Below are 26298 nucleotides of genomic sequence, written 5' to 3' on the forward strand. Positions count from 1 at the left end.
TTCTTCTCATTAACAGTGTTTCTCTTACTAATCATATTTCATACCTGTTGTTACATTTTTAAATTAATTTGACTGATAAACACCCTTACGAAAGTTAACCATGGTTTTATTATAGTAAGAATGTAGTAACCATGTTTTTTTTCGTGGATTGACTACCATTCGTATTAGTTTTACTACAAATACCATGATAAACTACAATAACCATGTTTTATTTTATTTGTAATAAAAACCATGGTTCATTTTCATGTAATAAATAGATGAATGAATGCGCGGTAACTGCCTTAAAGAAAGTAAACAATGTTAAGCATTTAATTAATCTTAAACAGTAATACGTTAACAGCGTGACTGAATTTTGGCATAAATGTGTGAATTACATATACTGTAGGCTACAGTGAAATGATTGTCACTGAAAAGTGACAGAACAATGACTAAAATATTAATACAAATCAATATGTTAATTCAGATCTTATTCGTCAGGTCTCACACACACTTAATCGCGGACACTATTTAGACGTGCACTGACACCGTGTGGTGAAATAATCACGTATGTTTATGACCCTCGGCTTATGTCGGATTAAAAAACTACAAGTTCAACAGAGTTTGGAAAATCCTGTACACAGTAATGATCAGTTTATCTCTTCTCCTGTCTCGGAAAATGTCCGGATTTTGAAATCATCCTCCAGATGCTTATTTTAATTGTCGTTTGTTCAGCTAGGTGTTCACAGCACATTGAAAACATGCATAACCGGAAGAATCAGCACACTGCTTCGACGCGCACTTCCGGTATTCAATTCCTCTGTGATAAAGGCCTATTATGTACGAGTCGAGCCACGAACGCTGCGCTAAGCTGCGATAATTCCTATCGACCAGCTCACTTAGCACAGAGTTTGTGGCTCGACTCGTCGAGACTGTTTTCCAAGATGGCTCCTGTCTGTATACGCGTAATGTTCTGTCTTTATAAAGTATCTTCTTATTAAACTGTTTGTACACTTACAAAGTTCTCAATGCTTCGGTTTGCATGTAGGGACCCTCATTATGCTACCGTGTTAGTGTGAGGCTATTTTGAGCCTTGTTAGTGGTATTAACTAGCGATTTAATTTTACTTATTCTGTGCCCCATATACTAGCCTTATAAGCTAATCTGTTTTTAGAGATATAACTCTTTACATTCGATTTTCATGAAATCGCATCCCAGAGAACGATCTACTCGGTAACCATGTGTTAATTACCCCCAGGTTAATTTTTCACCAAAGTTGTCCTTTAACGTCAAGCAAGTCGCATAAGTAACAGTCGTGTGCCCAGTGTATTCTCTGCTATATGCGTTGACCTAAAACGTACACTTTTCATAATGTTGAAGCAGCCTATTAAAATCATTCAGTTATTGCATGCCCTCGCGATATGTACATTTGCAATACATTGTGCTGCCCTAATAACCTGTAATGAACACAATTAGTTACTTTTTTTAGGTAGCATGCAATATTGTAACAAATACTTCTAAAAGTAACTTTCCCCAGACATACATTAGAAACGGTATCATAGTTGTTTTTAATGGATATATGGATTTTTAGTTAATGTTTATTGCTTAAAAAAAAAAACTAAATCTCTCAAATTGGGGGTTTGATTTATTTACAGTTGACATTATATTTAGTTTGTCAATCATTTACTGGAGGGATCTGTATTTCTTGTGCAAGCGTGTGTCAGAGGTATTCTGTGGTATTTTACACCCCATTTTTGGAAAGAGCCAATAACTGAAACCAGAGAAAAGGCAACAAAACTGCACACAGGTGTCATTCCAGAAATAATTTATTTCACTTCCATTTTAATCTTTTTTGTTTTTCTACGATGTGGAAAGTACAACCAAAAAAAAAAAAAAAACAACCTTTGAGAGCAGGAACTGAGATGACAGTAATAAAGTGAAGGAACGGTCCCTCCCCTTTAACCATGACAACCAGGGACACGACAAACGCTTGAACAGCTTCTCTGCCACCGCTTCAAACTCTCCAGCAGAGACAGAAGAGGCCAGAACTCCTTTCCACCAAACTGGAGTGCATTACAATGCTCTCGGATGTGTGTGTGTGCATGCACGTGTGTGTGTGTGTGTGTGTGTGTGTGTGTGTGTGAACTACAGCATCTGTCTCAGTGTTACTGGCTTCATCTTAATAGGGTTTCACTGTTCTCAGAGCGCCTTCTAGACCATCCACACCAGAGGGGCACAAACGCCCCCCTGCCCTTCAGCCGGAAGCGGTCGAGTGTGTGTGCGCTTCCTTCCACGCTCACACTCATCCTGCCTTCCTTCCCAGAAGGGACGGTGGACCGCTGGGGAAAGAGATGTTGAAATTCTGAAAATTAATCAACACTCTTATCCTGTCAGTTAGTTCATCTCTCTCTCTCTCTCTCTCTCTAGTTCAGTTTGGACACTTGTGCCACTTTCACCCCATTTTAACCGAAGAGCCTGAATCCATTCGGGATTCTTCTGGGTTGTCTCTCGGATCATGTAACGCTCCTCCCAATTTATACGCTCACAACAACATGTACAATCGGACACACACTCGTACACACAAACACACATTAAACGGCTTTCAAATAACGACTTGACCTTGGACAAACATCCTAATTTCATGTTTGGCATTAATTATCTCTCTTTCTAACCCCCTTATTCTGCATAATCCTGTCTTTTCCTCACACAAAATAAAAACACCAAACAAACAGGAACCATCTACTTCATCTCATGAACAACGCAAATATTAAGGAGAAAAAAAAAAAAGAAAATACTCAAGTTTTTTTTTCAAATTCAAGGCACAATGTCTCTCCGTTTTGCCCTTAAACTCAGAGTACCACAGACTCGACTGTCAATCACTCGCGAGAGGCTCCGCCTTCAACCCATCGCCTCTCCGCTAGCTCCGCCCTCGTTTAGCTAACACTGTTTTTCAGAGATGCGTCTGTTTGGGAGTGTTTTCACAATCCCACACCAGTGAGTACGAACAAACAAAAACAAATAATGACAGCAACGACAACAGCAAAAAAAAAAACGAAACAAAACAAAAAAATATCGAAAATAAAAGCCAAATAGTCACGTCCTGTTTTCTGTGTTATGTCAGAAATTGAGTCATATCCATCAGCTCATTTTTGGCAAGCTCGTCTTAAATATGCACTAAGTACTGATAGATAGGATAAACATACACCGTTATGTGTGGTTTAAAGTAGATGCGTTCGTCATTTTTTTTGTATCATTTTCTTCTCGTAGACTTGTATGAATTCAAGGATTTTAGTCGATTTTCATTCGTCAGTTTAAAGGTTTACGTGAATGCAAGCAGGGACAGAGTTTGCCATGGTGTCTTGCTTTAGACGTGGGTCTTGAGGGGGCGAGATGACTTTAGGAGACCCCGTTCACCAGGGCTACAGCCTCCCCGGGCGATGCCACGCCGTTGCTGGGCGAGCGCTTGGAGGGAGCGCGCTCCTCCTTACTCACGCTAGTCCCGTTTTCCTGATGAAGAGAGAATGAAATGCAGTTGAAAATTATGTTCTGTGCCTAATCCTTATGAAATTGCCTATAAAAAGCCTTTTAACATTTTATGATGGTGGTACAGCTGCTACACACACACACACACAAAGACTGCCATTTAATGAAATATAGGCACTTCAGAGTCAAGTGGTATTATACAATTATTAGTATATTCTTTCTTATATCCTCCTTAAATATTTAGTTAATTCGTTTTATTAATGTTCTATTAATATTCAGAAATAACTTGTCATTGTTGTGCTTTCGTCATTTTATTAATTTTATTTTTAAAAATACTGCTATGTAGGATTCATTAATTTTTTATTTAAGTTGTAGTTTTATCAGTGTTGTCAAATCAATTGTGATTAATTGCATTTAACATAAAAGTTTGTGTATATTTACAAACTGTTCGTTATGAATAAGCACGATTATAAATTGATTAATCGTGAATAAACACATCTTACATACATATACATGTATACACACACACACACGCATACACACATGCACACACACACGCATGCATACATACATACATACACAAATGCACACATACACACACGCATGCATACACACATACATACACAAATGCGCACACATACACACACATACATACAGATACACACAGATACACACACATACATACACACTCACACACAAATGCATACATACACACCCATGCATTCACACACACACATACACACACAAAATTGTTAGATGCGATTAATCAATTGATTTGACAGCACTAGTTTATAATTTATTTTCAGTAAAAAAAAAAAAAAAAAAAAAAAAGGTAGTGCCTCAAATTTATTACAGTTTATTGCCATCACAACATTTCTATTTTTCATTTAGTTTTTCCAGGAATACATTTTATTTTAGCTTAATTTCAATTAACAGGAATGTTTTTAAAATGTTTATTTTTAGTTAACCCTGATAATAATCATATTGATATACAAATCAAAACATTTTTGGCCAAATGGTGCAGCCCTACAAGCAAGAAGAGCAAACAACAACAACAATTATTATTATTATTCATCATCATCATCATCATCATTATTATTATTATTATTGGGGGTAAATTCCCCAAATTAGTGAGGGGTGTGTTTAGTGTGGTATTCGCAGACCTTGGGATGGGACAGGTGCTGCGTCGCCTCCTCATTCCCTGGGAGATTCTGTCTGCTCTGGGAATCGGCACGAGAGATGAAGTCAGCAACAGAAACTAAACCAACACAGAGAACAACGGAGGTCAGACGGGGAGAAAAACAGCAAGAGATCCAACTGATCACCTACAGCATGAAAACACATCTTATAAATCTATAATAAACTAATAATCAATAAACTAAACTATATATATATCTCTGACACCTTCTGAAGACCACGACTGTGCGGATTTCATTGGTTGATGTTAATTTCAGAGGCCTCAATCTAAAGATGAGCATACTGATGCAGTGAGACCCAGGCAGACCAATAAGGAATGACATTTTAATAAATGATAAATGAAAGGCCCAAAAGAAGATATTTGGAGAGGAAGAACAGAAGCAGCCCAGAGTCTACTCAACAGGAAGGGACTAGGGAAAGCACCTACTGAGGTTCTTTGTACTTCTCTTGCAACCATTAAACGATGCACTCAAGATAAAAATACACCCTAGCAGGTCCGATCAGCTCACTGTGGTCTTTATAAGCAGTAGCTGTTCCAGCTTATTTGGTGCCCTAGACAAAATAAGCAATGTGCTCTCGAGATTTGTCATTATATGCCTCAAACGAACTATAAAGAAGAGAAGGAAGTGGTGTCTGAGAGCGGTGTGCGCTGTGCCTATATTGCCTACGCCAGGGACCGGAACAACAAGCACTTGTGGTTAACACCTTTTAGAGATATCACAGAACTTGCATGTCTGCAGAAATGGAAACAGACATATTTTGATACTAAGGTACATGTAACCTGCAACTCTGATGGAAAATACACCCCCCCCCCCCCCCCCAATATTTACAAGAAACATCATGTAACAAGACATAAAAAGGATCTAGAATTCATAAATAAAAGATGTATAAGATTCTAGCGCTGTCAAATCGAAGAATTGAACATAAAAGTTTGTAAATATATAATAAAGTGATAACATTTGTACGGTTCAGTGCGGTACAGCAGGGGAGAAAACATGAAGCTCACGTTCACTCGCACACCGTCGCTCAAACTGAGGCGTCTTGTCACACCACTTCAAAGAGCATAAAAACAGCTTTTTTGGTTTGAATTTCGTGATAAAATGGGCAGACTTTGAAAGATGACACTGTCTTATCGAAAGTAAGGTGGTTGGGCTATAGCGCTGTAGTCATCATTTGCAGAGAAGACACGTAGGCCTACTGGAAATGTGTGGGACAAATGCGTGTATCGTTACACCCCTAATTACTATTTAAATCAAATGTGAAGGAAGAATTTAGTTGTGTGACATAAGGTAAAGTGAGGTCAACAATAGGCCAGAGCAGGGCAGTGTTGGGGTGAGAGTATCGCCGTACTGTGGGAGGTGCACCGGTTTATCGCGGTTTGTCAGTTCTGTTTGGATATCTTTACACCTCTATTAAAATCACACATCAAATTCGGCAGAGAAATTACCCCAAAACATAAATTAAAGTCATTATTGTGTTAAATGAGAAGAGCATTAAAGGCCGAATTTACACTGCAGGTCTTGATGCACAATTCCAATTTGGTGACTATATCCGATTTTTTTTTGACGCCCTGCTTACATCTTTTAAAAGCGACCCATATCCGATATTTGCATTTACACTATACACTGGCGAAACAGCCCGAGACGTTCTGACCCGGAAAAGGAAGTAAAATGGCGCAATATGCAATGGACGCAGACGAGATGATTATTCAATGTTTTGCTTTCCGCACTATCTTTAAAGGTCAGCAAAACATTGCTCTTGTAAGGCGGAGAAAAAAGAGGAGAGCCCTTGATCACAATTTGTGTCCACCCGAGTTAACGTCATTCGCCTCCGTCCCTTTTTCAATGACGTACGACTCGCATTTACTGGGGAATATCCGATTTGACCGCTTACATGGCAGACGCAAATGCACGTATCCGAATCATATCGGATTTATCACCACATATGAGTGAGGCTTGAATCTGATCTGAGGATATCGGAATTCATGCGTTTTTTTCCTGCTTACACATGTTCACGTCATATCCGATCTGTGCCACACGATAGGGGAAAAAAGGAATTGGGTCACTTGAACCATAGAGTGTAAAATGGGGCCAAATACACATTACAAAATGTAGCTTTAGAAAAAAATACTTTATTGATTCAACAGAATTTATTATAAACCTTTTGGCTTTAACGGCCAATAGGGTGAGTACTTGATGGCAGAATGCTCATTTTTGGGTGAACTATACACCTTTAAAAGTGTTTTTTTTTTCTTTTTTTTAATGAAATGATACTATAAATAAGAAACTAATACTGCCAGTAGGTGGCGGTAAATGTCGAAATGAGTCATTGATTTGATTCGTTCAAACAGCTGAATCACTCCGAAATCAAGTAACTGATGTTAGATGTGATTAATTGATTTGACAGCACTATAATGGCTCGTTTCCACAGAGCGGAGCGGTGCGGTTCAGTACAGTACGATTCAGGACCGTAAACCCTGATCCGGTTTGCGTTTCCACCGGCAACAGTACGCTTAAGAAAGGAGTGGTGTAGCGATCAACGTCATTCTCACATGAAGAAGAAAGCGGCACAGTTTGTCACAAGACGACGACACGCTTTGTTTGGAAAAACACACGCAAGTGACGATTCTTTGTCAACCAATCAACGCTCTTCAGTGAGTCTAGCTCCACCCTTCAGTACCGCACTACTGTGCTAGCTACCCCAAGCGAAGGGTGCCAAAAGTGGTCCGGTACGTTTCAGGGTACCATTCACAACTTCTGACAGTGGAAACTTGAAAATAAAGAAAATTCTTTTTATCAGGGTTCTGTTAAAAAACTAAAGTTTAAATACTATAAATGCACAAAAAGCCATGGCGCTCATGCTGGTGATGAAAGTTTGAATCTGGTCAGCAACACAATCCCACCCAATCCTCGTCTCTACCATCCTGTCTCTCTCTAAATCTGCATAATAAAGAGGGAAATAACCCTAAAAGCTCTATTAAATGTGCAACTTGACAATTCTCTTTCTTCAGTCCCTTCCTCCTGCCCCCTTCCCACTCGCTCACCTGGCTGTCTGTCACGGCTAGTGGACCCTCCCTCAGGACGGTTGCCGCGGTTACGGCGACGGCGGCTCCTATTGCGGCGCTGGGGCCGGCCCTCCTCTTCTGAGAGAAATGAGGAAAGGCAAAGAGAGCATGAGATGCAACGGGACCAATTTGTTTTCAGTTTATCTTCTGAGGCACTTGCGCGAAATTCCCATCAAGCTAATTTTCTTTGAGGATTCTTTATGACCCAAAGGCTTTGTTCTTTTCTGATTTTCTCAAGTATACAGATTATCCGCATTTTACAAATATAACTTTCCCCATAAATCCAGTCAAGAGTAGGTTTCAGTTGCCATTACCTTGGAAATAAATGTCATGTTCTCTTTATCCTTGAGACAATTTAGCCCATTAAACTCAAAGCAAAGAAAATACTTGAAGAGAGGGACATGCACTACAAGATTGAGGTCAGTAAGATTTTAAATTAATACTTTTGAACAAAAGTGACTAGGGTTGTCAAGCGTACTGCTACTACCGGTATCAGTCAGTACTTAAAAAAAACAGACAAAGAGAGAAAAGTTGGCGGTACCAGCATTTACCAATAGTACCAAACACCAGGTTGCTTTCAAACGCTCTAATTCGTTTTTGTTTGAGTGTTTTCTGAGTGTGAAAGGTTTCTGTTTACAGCATGTAACAAGCGTTGAGCATTGTAGCCAATCACAATCATATCTGTTGAGCCCGTTGGCCAATCAGCGGTGCTAGTCACGAAGGCCTTGTCCACACTAAACAAGCTTTCGTTTGAAAACGCATCTTTTTCTCTCCGTTTTGTCCGGCATTTTTGTCCAGCGAAAGCGCTTTCCAAAGTGGATCAATCTGAAAACAGCATTTGCACGTTGTAGTGTGGACTGCAGGTGTTTTTGAAGTACTTCAAGGATTTGTTCACCCCCGAATTAAAATGTCCTGATAATTTACTCCCCCCAATGTCATCCAAGATGTTCAAGGTCTGCCTTTTTCTGAAGTCGTAAAGAAATTAAGGTTTTTGAGGAAAACATTCCAGGATTTTTCTCCATATAGTGGACTTCAACGGGAACCGGAGTGTGTGAACGGAGTGGAGCGGCAGAAATTTCACCCAAGCATTCAATAATCACTCCGCTCCAGCTTCACCATTTCCCGCTCCACTCCTCACACACGGATATCAGAAACACTGCTCAGTCTTCGCTCCGAGGAAATTTGCGGCTAAAGTATTTAAGCATTCTCTGAAATATCACAAAAGTTTGGTTTATAACAGACATTAAGTGAAAAAAATAAATAAACAAACAATAGGAGATAGTTTATGGTGTTTATTGCCGTGCAAATTTAGTTTGGAAAGATGAAAATAGTACGTTTTCATCAGTTATTTTATCTACGGGACTCTACACTGCAGATTTCTGCTCATTCAAAATCAGACACCGATAACTAAGCAGATAAGCACTGTAAGATTAGTTTGAAAGCATTAGAGAGAGCGATTGTGTGTGATTAAGTGCTACCTGTTTGAAATGAGCTTTCACACGATCATATTCAGTATGAAGAAGGTACAAAAAAATTCCTTGAACTATAACATCCCACTCATGTCCATCGCCGTCTTCATAACCTTTACATTCTTTCTGATTTGAGTGATCCATCTGTATCAAGCTAGTGTCTAACGTGCGAGTTCTGGCTAAAAATGCAGTTATATTATGAGCTTGTGATGGAGCGCTCACATACTCTGACGGGTTGAAGGTCCAAATTGCAGTTTCAATGCAGCTTCTAAACGATCCCAGCCGAGGAATAAGAGTCTTATCTAGCGAAACATTTTCAAAAAAAAAAAAACAAAAAACACTTTTTAACCACAAATGCTCGTCTTGCACTAGCGCCCACGGCTTCACGCATTATGTAGTCAGGTTGGAAAGGTCACGCGTGACGTAGGCATAAGTACAGACCCAGTGTTTACATGGAGAAGTGTGGAGGAGGAGGACCGTTCAAAAGTTGTTGTGTTGAATGACACGTGTGCGTATCCTGGATGTTGATTGGAGTTCTAGTTCTCAGTCCATGGGACCTTTCCAATGTGATTACGTAAATGTGTGAAGTTGTGGACGCTAGTGCAAGACGTAAAGAGTATTTACATAGTTTAAAATGTATTTTTAGAAAATGACAGTTTCTCTAGATAAGACCCTTATTCTTTGGCTGGGATCGTGTAGAGCTCTTTGAAGCTGCATTGAAGCCGTTGAGGTCCACTATATGGAGAAAAATCCTGGAATGTTTTCCACAAAAACCTTGATTTCTTTTCGACTGAAGAACATCTTGGATGACAAGGGCGTGAGTAAATTATCAGGAAATTGTCAATTCTGGAGTGAATTAATCCTTTAATTTAACAGTTTTTGCTCTGGTACCAAAATTGGTACCGTTTACTGTATTTGTGATCAAATAAATCCAGCCTTGTTGACTTATTTCAACATTTACGAATACATTATTAAAATCAGAGAGAGATCAACAAATCACAGAAGTGGAGTCCGTTGATTTCTTGAAACCCATTCAAAGATGATTACGTCTAACTGCATAGTGAAAGTAGAATTAGGTCACCTCACCACATTCTTCAAAACAACTCCAAAACAAAAACAAAGAGTTGAGCAGCCAACTAGTGAGGTGAACAACCACAAGAGAACGAATGAAGAGACATGCACAGAAACCACCTTCTCGCTGCTGCATTGCATATCCTTGACTTTAGGGGTGTGGCGAGATCTCGTGCCACGAGCTCACAATATTAAAACGTGACAATATTTCTGGTCAAGATGTTTGCCATATGGGTTGAGTTTGTGGCATAACCTTTAACAGTGCTTGCATTATATCGTTTTGTCTTTTACTGCATATGATAATGAAGTGACATTCATTACAAGATGATTAGCGTAGGGCTGTCACGATTCCTCAATTAAATACCAGAAATGACACATTCCACAGAAGAGAATCCATTAATACATTTTTGCCCCAAGCCCCCATTCATTTCCGACCTTGCTTATGATAATCCAAATGTAGTATTTCCAGTTAATTTGGCTGCAAAGAAACAGCAGCATGAGACGGCATCTGCATCAGCCTCACACCAGTTTCACCTTGTAAACAATATTTGAATTGTAGTCTGTCACACACATTTTTTGCCCTAGCTCTGCTGACTGAAGCAAAAGGTTTGTTCGACTTGAAGCAGCGCTGCACAGACCGATCGGAAAGTACCACGAGAGCGATTGTCAAACTCAACCATTTTTCCTGCTTCTAACACATCAACTTTGAGGACAAAATGTTCACTTGCTGCCTAATATATCCCACCCACTAACAGGTGCCGTGATGAAGAGATAATCAGTGTTATTCACTTCACCGGACATAATGTTATGCCTGATCGTTGTATTTTATCATTGAAGTTAGTGTCTTATCTCATTCTCGTGAACCCAATATCATGTATCGTCTCGTCTTGTGAGCTAAGTGTATCGTCACTAGGATTGGGTATCGTTTGAGTTTTTTTCTGATACCGGTGCCAAACCGATACTTTTAAAACTGTACCGGTGCCTAAAAAAGTGCCTCCTTAAAAAAATGTTAAAAAAAAGAGCCACAAAACGAGGTGGATGACATTAAAGAATGGCTTTTTTTTATTATTATTTAAATTGAACCATTTATTAAAGGTTTAATGTATACTTAAAAATATAAATCAATACAAAACACAATTTACAGTAAAACCTGAGCCACCTAACCCAACTACAACAGGCCTAATTTAACACTAAATAACAGTTACAGTAATAACAGCAGTATTCTTATATTCTCTGTATTCTTGGTATGCTACAAACCAGCTTCGAGCTTCAGCTTTATTTTGCAGAAATATGACCATATTCTCTGGCTAAATATTTTAGAACGCATCGCCTTATTGTTTCCATGGCGACACGTCATGCTTCTCACATGACACACAGCAGCCGCAATAGTATCGGGTTTATTTCGTTTTTTCTTCAAAATATTCACAAACTTGTTAACTATGTCACGAACTATCTGATATTCTGATTTTCAAATTATGTGTGAGTGAATGTGTGTTAGTTGACCTATAATGCGCGATGGGCGGCGCCATGTTGGTTTGCGCCTCAGAGAATTGGATCTGTCGGATTTACATTACGTAACTTATCCACGTCTCATGAAATACAAGAAAGTACGTGACCGCTGAACTGGGAGAAGAATAGAGTAAACTTAACTATATAGTTAGCATATAATAGTGTTAGACTGATATATCGGCCGGCCGATATTTGTGATTTTTACGTGTATCGGCCGATACAAGGCTGCTGCGTTCGCCAATATTTTTTTCCCGGCATTATTTACAGACAGGCGTCCACAGGCAGCTCTGTGTTGCTGGAGACGCTGCAGTTCATGCATCCACTAGCAGAGAGCTTCAAGAAAAGTTAAAGTTTTAAACTTTCAAAGAATCTTTTAACCGTTTGACTTAGTTGAAATATTGCCATACACTTTGAAAGTGGAAACACGTTGCTCTATATGTGCTTGCAGCTATAGCTAAGTAAGTTTGTGCATCCAAATGGAAAACACAAATGCTGAATGCCTCGTCTATAAAACTGCTTGCCATTGTATTTAGGGAGCTGCAAATAGCGAAGTTGTAGGCTATTCGTATGCATATGGTAGCTGTTACGAACACTGCTCATAGGATTAAGTAATGCTGGCGTTGTTTAGTGGTATTTGTGGGAGTTTTATTCAGCGACCACCTGGCTGCGGTTTAGACGTGTGTGTGTGTGTGTGTGTGTGTGTGTGTGTGTGTGTGTGTGTGTGTGTGTGTGTGTGTGTGTGTGTGTGTGTGTGTGTGTGTGTGTGTGTGTGTGTGTCTCTCCAGTGTTTCCCACACATAGACTAAGTCGCGGTGGTGCGCCACAGAATCAACACCGGCCGCCACATATTGTGTTCTTTGGCGGCTACCAAAGCAAATTTTTATCCCGCTTAAGCCTTATTTGATCGGTGAGTGATGAGACTGACTGTTGCGCTTCTCTGACAGGTCGCATGTGTTGCTGAGAGAACGAGCAGAGAGAGAGTCTCTCCTCCGGCCGCACGCGCACTCTCACCATTGTCAAAATGTCTTGCTCTCCTTCCCTCGCGCATATTAATCAAAATCAATTGAGAATTGACATGATGGTAAAAGGTCGAAAGACCGAAGTTTCACGTGGAGCATTGGGAGATTTTTTCCTGAATTACCACTGGTGTTGCTCAACAAGAGATTAAGTTAAGTACACTTAAGCATGAAATGACTAGGTTGTAAATGGTTTTAAAATGAAGTATAGTACAGTCAGTGTGCACTTTATTATGCTGCTTGCTTGTTGCTACTGTGTGCCATAGTGTAATTATTTTATTTATGCTTAAATATTTATTTACACCACTGAACTCTTTTTTTCCCTTGTTCTACCTCACCTGTTTTTACTATTTGTTAAATATTGTGTTTTTTTTAGTTCAATAAATGTTCCGTTTTTTTAAATTGAGACTTGAGGGAATTGAGGGAGCAAAAGCAGTATCGGCTCCAAATATCAGCTCAAGAAAATCGGCAGCCCATATCGGTCATCGGCTAAGGCTGATGAAAAAAAAATTCAGTATCGGCACTAAAAAAATCCATATCGGTTGATCCCTACCATATAATGTGTGTGTATCTGATGTGAATAAAACACGTAGTCAAATTATAACTGTCTGAAAGGAGTGTTATTGCTGCTTCCATAGACATCAGTGTGTATTTTTGCTAGTACTTATGAGCATTTAAATGTCTGAAAACCTCAAATAAACATTATGTGATTGAAAACACAGAATAGTTGTGAAATGTGATGAGCGCAGAGCGTGTCTGTTGAAATCTGCGTTCTGATTCGGTCCGGTACATACCGGTTATAAAGGTCCCGGTGCCATATTGGAACCGGGTTTCGGTCCCCAACCCTAATCGTCACACCCTTAAATTACATCATTAGAATATAATAATGGCAAAAGGGGGAAAACAATAAAAAAAAAAAGAAGTTAATACTGCTATGCAAATACAGGGTACAAATAATGTGAGCTCATTTTCTTCTTAAAATCAACTTGTGTGTCAAAAAAACCCTGAAATGTTGTCATACCCAGTCCGTTCTCGCTGGCGGCTGCCTGGCTGTCCGATTCGTTAGCGGCTGCATCCATAAGGCTGGGTTCCTGGTCATTACGGCGACGGCGGGAACGCCTCCTGCGGTCAATGCCGCCCATGTTCTCACTGGCGTCTGTATCGCCGCCTGGTTCACCGTCTCCCTCCAGCAGAGAGTACGGGTTACTGTCTGGATCTCGGAGCACTGGAAACACACAGAAGATGAGCAGGGCACAAAGACGATAGGCAGGGGTTTGCATGAGGAGGAACCTTTTCATAGGCCATGTAACTATTGCTGGAAGTACCCGCACTTTTTGGCATGTTTACTAGGAATGATTTTAGACTTCAGAGTAGGGTCTAACCCAGCACAATAGGAACTACCAGTGACGTAAGTGTACGTCGAGTGGTCGAATGAATGCGAAACACCTGCACCTGTGATTTTACAAATCCATGTTTTCACTGTTATATGGTAGGGGGCGCTGTTTTGAATCTTCTGAAAAGAGTACATTAAATCTGGATCAAAACACAGGCGAAGCAGCAATGAAAGCATTGCTTATGCACATGTAAAATAACGCAGTCATCAAACATTAAACAGAATATAAATCAAAGCTGCCTAATGTTACTGAATGAAATGTCGTGAATGAAATGAGCTATAGGACTGTGAAGCTTTGGGGTAGTGATGGACTCCATCTATGTTTTGATCATAGTTCTGAATCGGATCCAGATGTAGAGCCCTATACACCCGGCACAACACAACGCCAGGTGTGACGCAAGTGTTTTTTTCTAGTTTCAGCCTGACGCGGTTATCATTTTCACATCCTGCGTCAGGTTGTTTAAATAGCAAAAGCACTCGCTGCCATCTGTTCGCTTTTGGTTGCTTTTTTACAAAACTTACCCACATTCAAGTGTTGGTAAAAAATAAAAGGCTCTCTTGTTGTTGTTTAAAAGCAAAGGATCTGTTCTTTCTTTTGATATATTGCATGTTCAGATAATCATACAGATAAAAGTTCTGGGGGCAAGAAATTGTGAAAATGATAAAAAATGCTGGCAGTGACTGGCAACTTTTTTTTCCAAAAAAAAAAAAAGTGCTTGTAGGAAAAGAGGTAATAATTCATCAAAAATTTTTTTTATATCATATCAATTGTATTGATTTCTCAAACTATATTTAAGACAACTTTTTATAATTAATTTTTCATTATACTTCCAGTTGTTCTACTGGAGGACAATATTATTATTATTATTAATAGCAAGAGAGATTTCACTCACAAGTGAGCAATTTCTACCAGATGAAATACTTTACAGCATAACTAGAAAAGATTATATTCACTATGAAAAGTTCCAAGACTTAATTATTGAATGTTGTCTTGATTACAAGCGGCATGTACCTGAGCTGATGGTGTTAGTGTTTCGAGGGCCTGGTCCTCCGCGGCCCCTGCCAGTGCTGGAGCCACGGCCTCGGCCTCCGCGCTTGGAGCCCCGGTCATCCGCTCCAACCCCTTTTGGCCTGAGCTCCCGCTCCCCCGTCTCTTCCGTCTCTGACGCATTTGACAGCTCAGAGTTTGTTCCTGCGGAGAAGACAAGGATGAATAAAGAACAAAAAAGATGCGTGTTAAGCAGCAGGCAGCAGATTGAGCAGCAATTCAGCTGATAAACACTCCATTTGCTTCTGAACATTGTGTGAAAAGCAGGTTGTGATGGCATTATTATTTGGAGCCATTTAGGATTATAGGATCACAGTTATTGATGGCTTTATTTGTAGTGCTTCCCACAAAAATATTGTAGATAGATATTAAGTTGGCACACGATTTGGAGAATTCATAAATGACAATATACATTTTATTTATATGGCTGAAGGCACACCACAAGGAAAAGGTGCCGTTTACAATTCCCATATGTGATGTTGCTAGAGATCGTGTCAAGAATCAGACAAACTTCCAGGTGAACAGTGAAAGGCAGGTGTTGAGAGGGATTTTGTGCCATCTAGTGGTTTAGAGGAAATTAAAAGCAATGCCTTGTACAACAGGGTTAAGGCAGCCCTGTGTAAATCTTGTTATACATAATACTATGACACAGATATCATAAAATGTTTGCGTTTGTAGTCGCGATGTAAGGGGTACAAGCCTCCACAGAAAGACAGCCGTCTGTGAGGACTATTTAATCATATTACTAAGCTTTTATAAACTGCCTGTGTATATATATATATATATACACCAGTCTCTGGACTCACAACATCCCAGACACCAATATTTTAACGATTCATAAAAGATGAATCACTGTCTGGAGATAAAAGTCAGGATCATGATTCTTCAGTAGTTTTACATCATTCACACTGTGAGTGTGTATTAGTGCCGTTTGTTTGCTTTTGGGATCTGATAGAGCGTTTGGACCCAGAAACTGTGACGCTTGACGTCAGACTTAACGATTGGATAGACTGTCCACGACAGAGGGCCATCATGGGAGTTGTAGTCTCTCACCATAGCCAGAGTAGGTATTGTTAGGTTTGCGTCCACGTCCTCTTCCTCCGTAGGTGCGTGTGGTCTGCAGGGAGTTGGTGCTGTCGTCCGTGAGGTAGCCTCGCTCACGCTCGCCGGCGACCCCTGAACCCGAGCGGCTGGGGGCTGCGCGATATCCCACCCCGATCTGACGGAGCTGTTCATCAATCTGCAGACGCTCCAGGCGCAACTGCTCCACCTCCTGTCAATCACAGAGAGAGAGAGAGAGAGAGAGAGAGAGAGAGAGAGAGAGAGAGAGAGAGAGAGAGAGGTGCCAGGCACATACGCAGAGTTAGAGAAAACACCAACAGAAAACTATCACAAAAGATCATTTCATCTAGACTGGTTGCCATAGTAAAAAGAAAATTACATGCACCTGCGATAATATAATTAATATAATATAATATTATATTAATTATATTTATTACATTATATTTAATATAATATATAATATAATTAATATATTATATTATATAGATTATATTAAATATAATATAATTCATATATTATATTTATTATAATATAATATACATACATAATAAATTATAATACAATAAATCATGTAAAACCATACATAATAAAATACAAAAAAACTATACAACTATAATAAAATATAATTACTAGTTTTCATTATTTAAAAAAGCAAACATGAAAAGTTATCTATCTATCCATCCATCCATCCATCCATGACATATTAAAAAATATTACATTATATTTTTATTGCTCACAGTATAATATATAATATAATACAATATGTAATATAAGATAATAAAAACTATATATAATTATAATGTAAAATACAAAAAACTAAAACTATTAAATATAATTAGTTTTTCATTATTTAAAAGCAAACAGGGTAAAATTTTAAAATATCTTATATTGTTAGCAATATTAATAGCATTATACAGTTTGTAATAAAATATAAGATAATAGAGTATAATATAACCGTATAAATAATATAAAAGACAAAGCATGTAATATAATAATAAAAGTAGTTTTTTTAAAGCAAACAGAATTTTGAATATATATATTCTAAGTTAATATAGTATAAAAGACAACAACTATTAAATCATAAATTATATATATATAACAAATATTCTGATAATAGTATAAAAGACAACAAATATATAATATAATAAAGTATAATTACTACACACACACACACGTTTGTTTTTGTGAAATGTGAGGACATTCCATAGGCGTAAAGGTTTTTATACCGTATAAACCGTATTTTCTATCCCCTTACACTGCCCCTGCCCCTAAACCTACCCATCACACACACACACACACACACACTGCCCCTGCCCCTAAACCTAGCCCTCACAGGAGACTGTGCAGTTCACTTTCTGTGAAAAAAAAAAAAAAACCTAATTCTGTGTGATTTATAAGCATTTTGAAAAGTGAGGACATGGGGACCGTCCTCATATTTCACCCTCTTTTTGTAATACCTATGTCATACCCATGTCATTATACACATTTGTGTCCTGATATTTCACGAAAACGCACACGCACACACGCACACACGCAGGATTATCTGCACGGACAGCATTTACTGCAGTGGGTTTCACTAGATGCAACATGTCTGTAAACGTGTGTGAGGGTGTCGAATCAGAATGTGACAGCTGCCGGTTTGAAACAGCAGCTGAGCACTGGTAGAGCTGGGGCGGGACGGAGAGGGGAAAGATCTATTTTGAGAGGTGCCTGGGTAGATGGCATGTAATCCACACTTTGCCCCCTCCCCCACCAAATCTACCCCAATGGGGTATTTTTAGCATCAGTTCGTGGTTAAGGGTGACCAACAGCTTTCCATGAAGGTGGAGATCGGCTGACCAGTCAAGAGACAACAGTCTTTAGCGCTACAATGCATCTGTGCAATTGTATGTTGCGAATAAAGGTTTCATGGGATTTCCTTAAGCAACTGCAATCAGTTCAGGAGCTGAACAACCTTTGAGGTGAAATGCATGCCCGAAAAATGCCAAACCTCCCGTTTTTATAACCGGTGACTAACCTGAAGGTAGGCCACGTGGTACTCGAGCAAGGCCTGGGCGTTACTGATGTTCTCTTTGGTTCCAACAAAGATAAAGGGAACCATTCCCTGAAAAACAAGAGAAGAGGAGGAACAGCCGCTGGGATGTTAGTGAAATCAGAAGCTATATCGGATGTAAAGGTTAAAAACATGTCCCAATATGTGTGTACACTTGCACGAAAATAAACAGCTTGTTACTAATAATGTTGTTGTTTTCCTCCCTGAGGTTTTATTTAGCTGTATCAGTGAGAGGTTTGTTGTATCAGGTGGGCGGCTCATTCACCTCTTGGCTGCTGACAGTGGTGTCTCTGCCAGCCCCCTGCCTGCCTACCTCCTCCCTGGGCAGCTTTTTATCATTGTCCCCTTCGATCCGGACCCGAACCACACCTGATTTGTCTACTATTTCCTGGATAATTTTGCCGTTTTTGCCAATAACCTTGCCTGTTTAAAAGAGAATCACTGGGTAAGAGCTCGATTTTCACAGTTATTGCATAGTTAATGTCTGTCCACAAACAAATCCAAATGAAACGCAGAAAACCAAAAACTCACCGACGAGGTTCCTCGGAACCGGGAAGGAATCCTCTTTAAACTCCAGGAAAGTTCTGGCCTGCTTTACTGCCTCTGGGGTCTGGAGTCAGAAAGACAAAACGGGTCAAAACACTGCTGACACTCACCTTACATGCATCTCTATAAAACCACATATGATGAACCAGGGGTGTAACGGTACACAAAAACATCACGGTTTTCAGTACAGAAGGGGAAAAACAAACCATGTTATACTGGTTTACTGAACTATGACTGTCTTTAAATAAAAAAAAAAAAAAAAAAAAAAAAAAAAAAAACTGTCAATAGTGCTGCAACTGGCAGCGACACACTGTAGTTTATTAGGAGAAGAAATTTGAAGAGCTTACACTTTTAGATGCAAAATACATTAGCAAACTATTTTAGAATAAGGGTAGAATTATTTTGCGCACTTGTGCACTGAAGTCTGGTAAGTTAAACAGACTCATTTGCTGTCTGGATAATCCTTTATGGGAAATGTACAGAGTAGGATGTGCAAAACGCGTCGCATTAAACAGCACGCATCTGACTGTAGGGCAAGCCATGATTTAGTTTGCGGCGCTTAAAGGGTCATGAAACCCTAGACCTAATGTTCTGCTATTTTAACTGAGTTATGAGTGTTCACCATCCTTTCATTTTGATTGTAGGAGAAAACTAGTTAATTAAAAAAAAAATAATTTGCGCTATATTCAACTTCCGGGTTTAAATTCATTTTTATGTCAACGCCACAGGATGTGACATTTTGTCGTACTATAGTACGGCGTTGACTCATCGGTGTCTCATAATTATTCATGAGTCTGCGTGTACTTATCCTATGAGAAGAGGCCTCACTTAATTATTCATGAGACTGCGTGTCCTTATCCTATGAGAAGAGGCCTCACTTAACACAGCAGCACGTGTTGATTGACAGGCGCTTCAAAGAGTGAGATCGCATTCGTAAGTGAGATGCATTAATGGATCAAAAACGAGTGATTATTTTTGCTTTGTATGAGTTTCTGCGTCGCATAAGTTCTCTTCAGTAGATCCTGAGTCTTCACACAAACGCGATTCATCCACACTGAGTGTGACCGCTCTTTACAGCCATTTAACCGACCAAACGGCTCATAAAACACTGCAAAATAAGTCTCAAAAGTTATCAATGATGCAACAGCGTGTTCGTATACATTTTCTATACAGAGAACATGCGAATGGCTGAGCATTTATTTGTGCAATAAATAGCTGTCATAGGATATGTTTTTGATGCATTTTTGTTATTTAAGGTGAGCTTACAAAAGCATGTGTATATTGTGTTACGTAATGATATTTTGCAGCATGCAATTTTTTGGGAAGCGTTGATGTGTCCTTCTCTAGTTTTCGCATGTTTGCAACATCAAAAAGTATGTCGATATAAACTATACGGAGTGTCTATTGACTAAGTGCAAATAGCCTTTGCCAACAAGGTGGGCTATTTACACTAACTCCGCCCACTGACGAAAAACAGTTTTAATTTTAAATAAATAAATAAATAAATAAATACATATCCTTTAAAATTGACAGGCTTAATAAAATAAAATAGATAGTTAATCTTTTATTTTTTCTATAATAATCTATAAAAGTGACAGGCTTATAAAATAAAATTATTTAAATTATCTTTTAAAAGCAACAGGCTTAATAAAATGAATAAATAAAATATAAAAATGAATCTTATAATGCACGTTTTAAACGGCTTATTGTGCACAAGTTAATCGGCGCTCTAAACTAATGCACTGCTGCATTGTAACACGCACACACATACAGAAGTTGATCATGCACACACAGAAACAGCTGCCAGGTAGAATGAATTTACACGCAATCGCGCTCTCACTAATGCGTTCATATAAATATAATCTTTATTGTGCTACTTTATCTGTCTCCCAGATTTCTGCTCATTCTAAATCAGATAAATACAATAACCCAAAGACAAAGAGCTGTAGGAGCAATAGCCTTGTGTGTCGTACGCCATAGCTGTGCACAAGGCAACCCACACTCGAGTCTCAGCTCGAGGTTCAGGCTTATTTGTTCATTAATGGTGGCATCAGCGACTAGGCGACGTCGCCTCGGCTTTATATCACAAATGTCGACTTAAAAAAAAAAATCATAAGTTGTTCCTATCGTGGGTATTCATTTAGTACACTCGCATTCCGAACTGAAACACCCGTACCAAAACTTTTGGGTACGAATGCATGTACCGTTATACCCCTAAGCAGATCTTAAAGAACAGATGAAGACCTCTCCGTAGATCCTGAATGTGCAGCTCTCTTCTTCCAGCTCAATGGCAGTGACGCCGGGAACTTTGCGGGCCTGCTGGATGTTGGCGCCGTGAGAACCGATGGCCAGACCCATTAGATCCTCACGCACTCTCACTTCCTCCTGATACGCAGACGCCAGCTGTTTACTTGTCTGCGGCACACACAAAAACACACGCGTGTTGAGCCGGCTGTCTGCTTAATTAAGCCACAGGGGGAATACCAGCATGACCAGAATCACGTCTACAGGAACATGCATAGAATGACAAACAAAAGAAAGACAACTGCACTAACAATCAACAGTGCAATAAAGTTTGAGCTGCGGAGGAATTATTTCTGAATTGTGGTGCTTCAGGGGGGAAATCTGCTCTAAAAAAAAAAAGCACAGATGGCTGTTTGTTTACTTGGTGAATTTGAGGCAAAATACTGTTGTACAAGAAGTTATGTATCGTCAACTTATATGGGTTTATGCCTATACTGACGTCTACAGATCATGCTGAGAGACATAAACGGCAATATATACACATGACACAATCGAATGACCAATATTTTTCTACAATATTCACTCAATTGAACAAAAACTGCTTTACAAATGACATGATCAAGTCTGGAACTGACACAAGGGGGAGCTACCATTTCTGCTAAATCGGTCAAGTGGATATTATTAACAGTCAATGCTATAATCTCACTCCGCTATTATATCTTCATAGGACAGGCTAACCCATTTAAAATGTAAAATGAGTAACGAATAGTACTAATATCCCTATGATTGCTTGCCTCTAAGTGTTTGGTGGCCTCCTCGTTGCGGGACATCAGCATGAGTTTGGTGCGGATACTCCGGAAGTGCATGTCACTCAGTAGGGCTGCTCGTTTCACCGTGGACTCGTTTGTGGACTGTGGAGAAACAGAAAAACACCTTCAGACGCAACAGCGCATATTTCAGTATCATAAAGCGAGAATAAATGAGAATTAAACACTGACCAGGACTATTAGTTGGTGTGTAGAGGTGTTGCAGAAGATGCAGTTGGCTCCGATTGCTTTCCTGAAGTCTTTGTGGATGTTCTCAGTTAAACAGCTGATGATTAAAAAATAATAATAATACTTCCAAAAATTCCAAACTACACATTCAATACATCAATGGTTCTGCTGGTCACATACTAAATATATCCTGGGTCATACATTTTATTTTACTCATTCATGTCACACCATTTGTTGAGGTTGGCATTGGCTTAATTTGGTTAGCTTGAAACAACTGACAGCTTTGAGACAGATGTGGACAGAACAGAAGATGTGACCCTGGACCACAAAACCAGTCATCGCTTCGGGTATATTTGAGGCAATAGCCAACAATTCATTGTATGGGGCAAAATTATCGATTTTTCTTTTATGCTAAAAATCATTAGGATATGAAGTAAAGACCATGTTCCATGAAGATATTTTGTAAATTACCTACCATTAATATATTTTAAAAATTATTATTAGTAGTAATATGCATTGCTAAGGACTTCATTTGGACAACTTTAAAGCCGATTTTCTCACTATTTAGATTTTTTGCACCCTCAGATTACAGATTTTGCAATGGTTGTATCGCGGCCAAATATTGTCATATCCTAACAAACCACACATCAATGGAAAGCTTTTTAAATTGAGAGATATAAATCTGAATTTTAAAAAACATTGACCCTTATGACTGGTTTTGTGGTCCAGGGTCACATACGTGCAGATATACACTACTAGACTTCGTTCAGTTGTATTTATTTGTGCTATTGCCAATTTGCTTATTTGTCCTTATTGTATTACACAATGTATGCTTTTCTTTAATAATGTTTGAAATACATGTTGGAGTGATTTCTTAAGGCTGATGATTTTGGTTCATGGCAACAGAATGTTCGGCAAAAGGACACAGGATAACATGTTTGACTTGTTTACCACACTGGAACCGAAACTGGGAATCGATAACCAGAATCAGAACCACTGCAATAAAAGAGTTGCATGAACATTAAAAAGTGGACCATCAGAAGATTGCATGTGCGACTTACATCTCTCTGAGATCCTCGGGTACAGCGATTGGGACTTTGTAGAAGGAGTTTTGAGAGGAGGGGCTGTTGGGATTGACTGGCCGGATTCTTTCCGCTGTGACGATTTCGTTGTATGTGGCGTCACAGGCTGCATACTCGATCACATAGAACTGAACGGACAAAATAAAATCAATAAATGAAAAACAAATAGATAATTCACAAATCACAATGCCCACCACACACACACACACACGATAATGTCTGCATGCCAACCCATCCTTGTTAATCGTTTTAGGTAGTTAAATTGGATTATTATACCAATTGTTAATGTGGAATCATGTTTATTGGTCAAACACAGCATTCTGGGATCAAACATTTTTGTATAATGATGTATATTTGACCACTTAATAAAACCATTCAACCTCAATACTTGAATGCACTTTTACTGGCAATTAGCCATGTAATAAGCGGGATAAATGTGCACAGTCATCTTTGATTCTGGCTCCTTATCACCCTGTCGGGTTTATTTTGCAGTAATGACCAGCTGACTGTTTATCACACAAGTCACAATGGCCTCTTTCACAGCCTCGCCACTTTAAAGACACCGCAAACAGACTGAAGCTGCTCAAAGACGGTTTTGTTGTGCTAGACCACTAGCTGAAAATGACAGTAATTAGTCACTGTGATGAGACACGTTAGCACAGCACACGCTCAGTGAGACCGAAGCCATCTTGCAGACAGAAGCATTAAGCATCTACTGCCTCGAACGCAATAAAAGCAGAGAGGAAGAAAACTGATTTGAGGATAATCTGGGAACAGCCCTTCCTGCCTAAAAACAAGCCCTATGATAACACAGAGCAGCCACATCTCATATCAGCGTAACACGCGACTACACTCCATGACCTAGAATGCAGTCAAAAGTCAAGTCTAAATTCGTGCTATTGTTCGACTGGCCCAGTATCAGAGTGAAGTGTGCAAGAGGGAGAAGACCGTGTCCCAGCGATTCACTATGAGAGGTCCGCCTGTCACCCATGTGCTGCCTTAACCTAATTAGCCAAAATGTATGTGCATAGGAAGTTTTTAAATGCCTCCATTGTAGTCTTGAGTTTTCTTCTGGGAACGAAAGCGTCACAATATTCCTCATTTAAATAATTCCCGTCCAAGACTCAGATTAAAGGGGCGGGCCTGGTTGAGTTAGTAGTGTGTTGAAACTGGTAAGGGGCGGGACATTTATTTCAATGCAGGCATTGGATCTATAAGCCTCGCGAGCACACAGGCTCTCCCGGTGATTTGTAGAGACGCTATTAAATGCACTATACAAAAAAAAAAAAAAAAAAAAATGCTTTGAATAATCCTACTACTAAAACCAAAAGTGATCTGGTGATTTAAATGATGTTTGCGCTTTCACTTTAAGGAGTGCCGTTCCAGCACATCTGTCCATCATAGAAAGCCATCGTGTCTCTTCAGAAGACTTGGATTAGACCACTCGAGTGATTATTTTTGCGATGCCTTCATGACATTTTTTTAAGTTGTAGAGCAGGTTTATTCAAATCTTGCCCAGGAGGAACAATGCGCTGCAGAGTTTAGCTCCAACCCTAATCAAACACACCTGAATATGCTAATCAATGTCTTCAGGTTCATTAGAAAATCACAGGTAGGTGAGTGATTTGAGATTTGAATAACCCTGTTGTAGAGGAATGGACTTCAAATGGATGGACAGAAATCTCTTAAGTTTCATAAACATCTTTAGCCTGGATGCCAGCCGAACTTAGCCCCGCCTAGTAATGAGCGATATAAACGTTATGCAATATAAATGATACAAAATTGGCCTACGATAGATCACGATAATGCATGTTGATGACGCAATCTGCCCGTTAAATTTAGAGCCCCGAGCTGCAACGCATGATCGTATTCATCATCTTGAGTAAACATAGCTGAAAGCAAAACAGAGGAGCTGGTGAAAAAGACCGGTCAACATCCATTATTTGGCCGTCCGATGAGCAGCAGCAAACTATACTCTGTAGAGTGTGTGGGGCAACAGCTCCGGCTAAGAGAGTAACACCACTAATCTGTTCTTCCACCTATAATAATTACAAACTGCAAAATACTATTTAAATACTCCTGCATGTCCTGCGTCTCTGTGTGAATGACGAGCGCAGATGCGCGGGCGCGCACACACACACATACGCGCGCGCACGACACTCGTCCGCTGTCTGTGTAGTTTCTGCCGTGTGTCACTATATGAGGACACGAACGCATAAACCGTCACTTCATGAAAATTTACCGTTTCATTTGAGAAAACTGTCATACGAACACAGACACTCAAAGGTCTTCACTGCAACCCGTCAAAATAAAAGTTTGGTTTAACGTGAAGAAATTGACAGAAATGTATTAGGCTACTGTTGTAGCCTACAGTAGATTTAGCTACATCTCTATGTAATAATAATAATAATAATTAGTCTCAACTAATAATAATAATGCCTAGATGGTTGCTTATTTTTCACTTGAACTTTTTTATAAAGAATGTTTACTTTTAAACCGCATACAGCCTTTAAATGTTAATGTATTATTTACTTATAATGATTATCATAAATAATAAACTTATTGAAATTAATTGATTTTATTTTTAAAAAAGTCAAATAGATTTTTAAAAAAAATTTGCGCTGTGGTACTGAAATTGGTACAGAGTACCGTAACATTTTTATGGTATTGGCACCGACTACTGGAATTTTGGTATTGTGACATCCCTATTCCCCAATTCACAGTATCCGTTCCTTTATTAACAACACACCAGTTTTAATTTCATTAAGAGAACAAAATGTTTAAAACTAAATGTGTTACATTAGGCTGCAGGTAATAAACTTTGTTTGAAATATGTTTTTATTTAAAGTAACTGTGCATTAGACAAAATAATTTGTACTTGAATTTTATTTATCTGCAACATTATGTTGTATAATTACAGTTTTGCACAATAAATGTTCTCAAAACTACATACAACGTTTCCTTCTTTCGTTAAAATTGTTTGGCTTTCCTTAGGGTCTATGTAACCTGTTCTGAAATGGTTCTATTATAATTTATATATCGTGATTATATATCGTTATCGCAAGAGGCTGCAATGTATATCGCAATATG

The 26298-nt window shown here is 39.1% G+C and overlaps 1 protein-coding gene across 3 annotated transcripts in view; it reads right to left on the reverse strand.

Annotated features, from left to right (window-relative positions):
* Nucleotides 1–1784: 1784 nt before the first annotated feature.
* fxr2 (FMR1 autosomal homolog 2) overlaps nt 1785–26298 on the reverse strand; it is a 36527-nt gene continuing 12013 nt past the window's right edge. Inside the window, exons 5-17 of one of the 3 annotated variants that reach the window (XM_079809263.1) lie at nt 23188–23336; nt 22130–22223; nt 21926–22042; nt 21132–21302; nt 18873–18951; nt 18607–18764; nt 18306–18392; nt 16280–16499; nt 15191–15370; nt 13807–14010; nt 7700–7795; nt 4623–4717; nt 1785–3483 (exon numbers count right to left, since the gene is read on the reverse strand). In XM_079809263.1, the coding sequence (XP_079665389.1) occupies nt 3373–3483; nt 4623–4717; nt 7700–7795; nt 13807–14010; nt 15191–15370; nt 16280–16499; nt 18306–18392; nt 18607–18764; nt 18873–18951; nt 21132–21302; nt 21926–22042; nt 22130–22223; nt 23188–23336 (1761 nt within the window). In that variant the 3' untranslated portion in view covers nt 1785–3372. Of the gene's footprint in view, nt 3484–4622; nt 4718–7699; nt 7799–13806; nt 14011–15190; nt 15371–16279; nt 16500–18305; nt 18393–18606; nt 18765–18872; nt 18952–21131; nt 21303–21925; nt 22043–22129; nt 22224–23187; nt 23337–26298 lie in introns of all 3 variants that reach the window. The other 2 variants (XM_079809262.1, XM_079809264.1) reach the window with 2 other exon arrangements.

This window comes from Gobio gobio, assembly GCF_949357685.1.
Source record: "Gobio gobio genome assembly, chromosome: 2".
NCBI classification, from domain to species: domain Eukaryota; kingdom Metazoa; phylum Chordata; class Actinopteri; order Cypriniformes; family Gobionidae; genus Gobio; species Gobio gobio.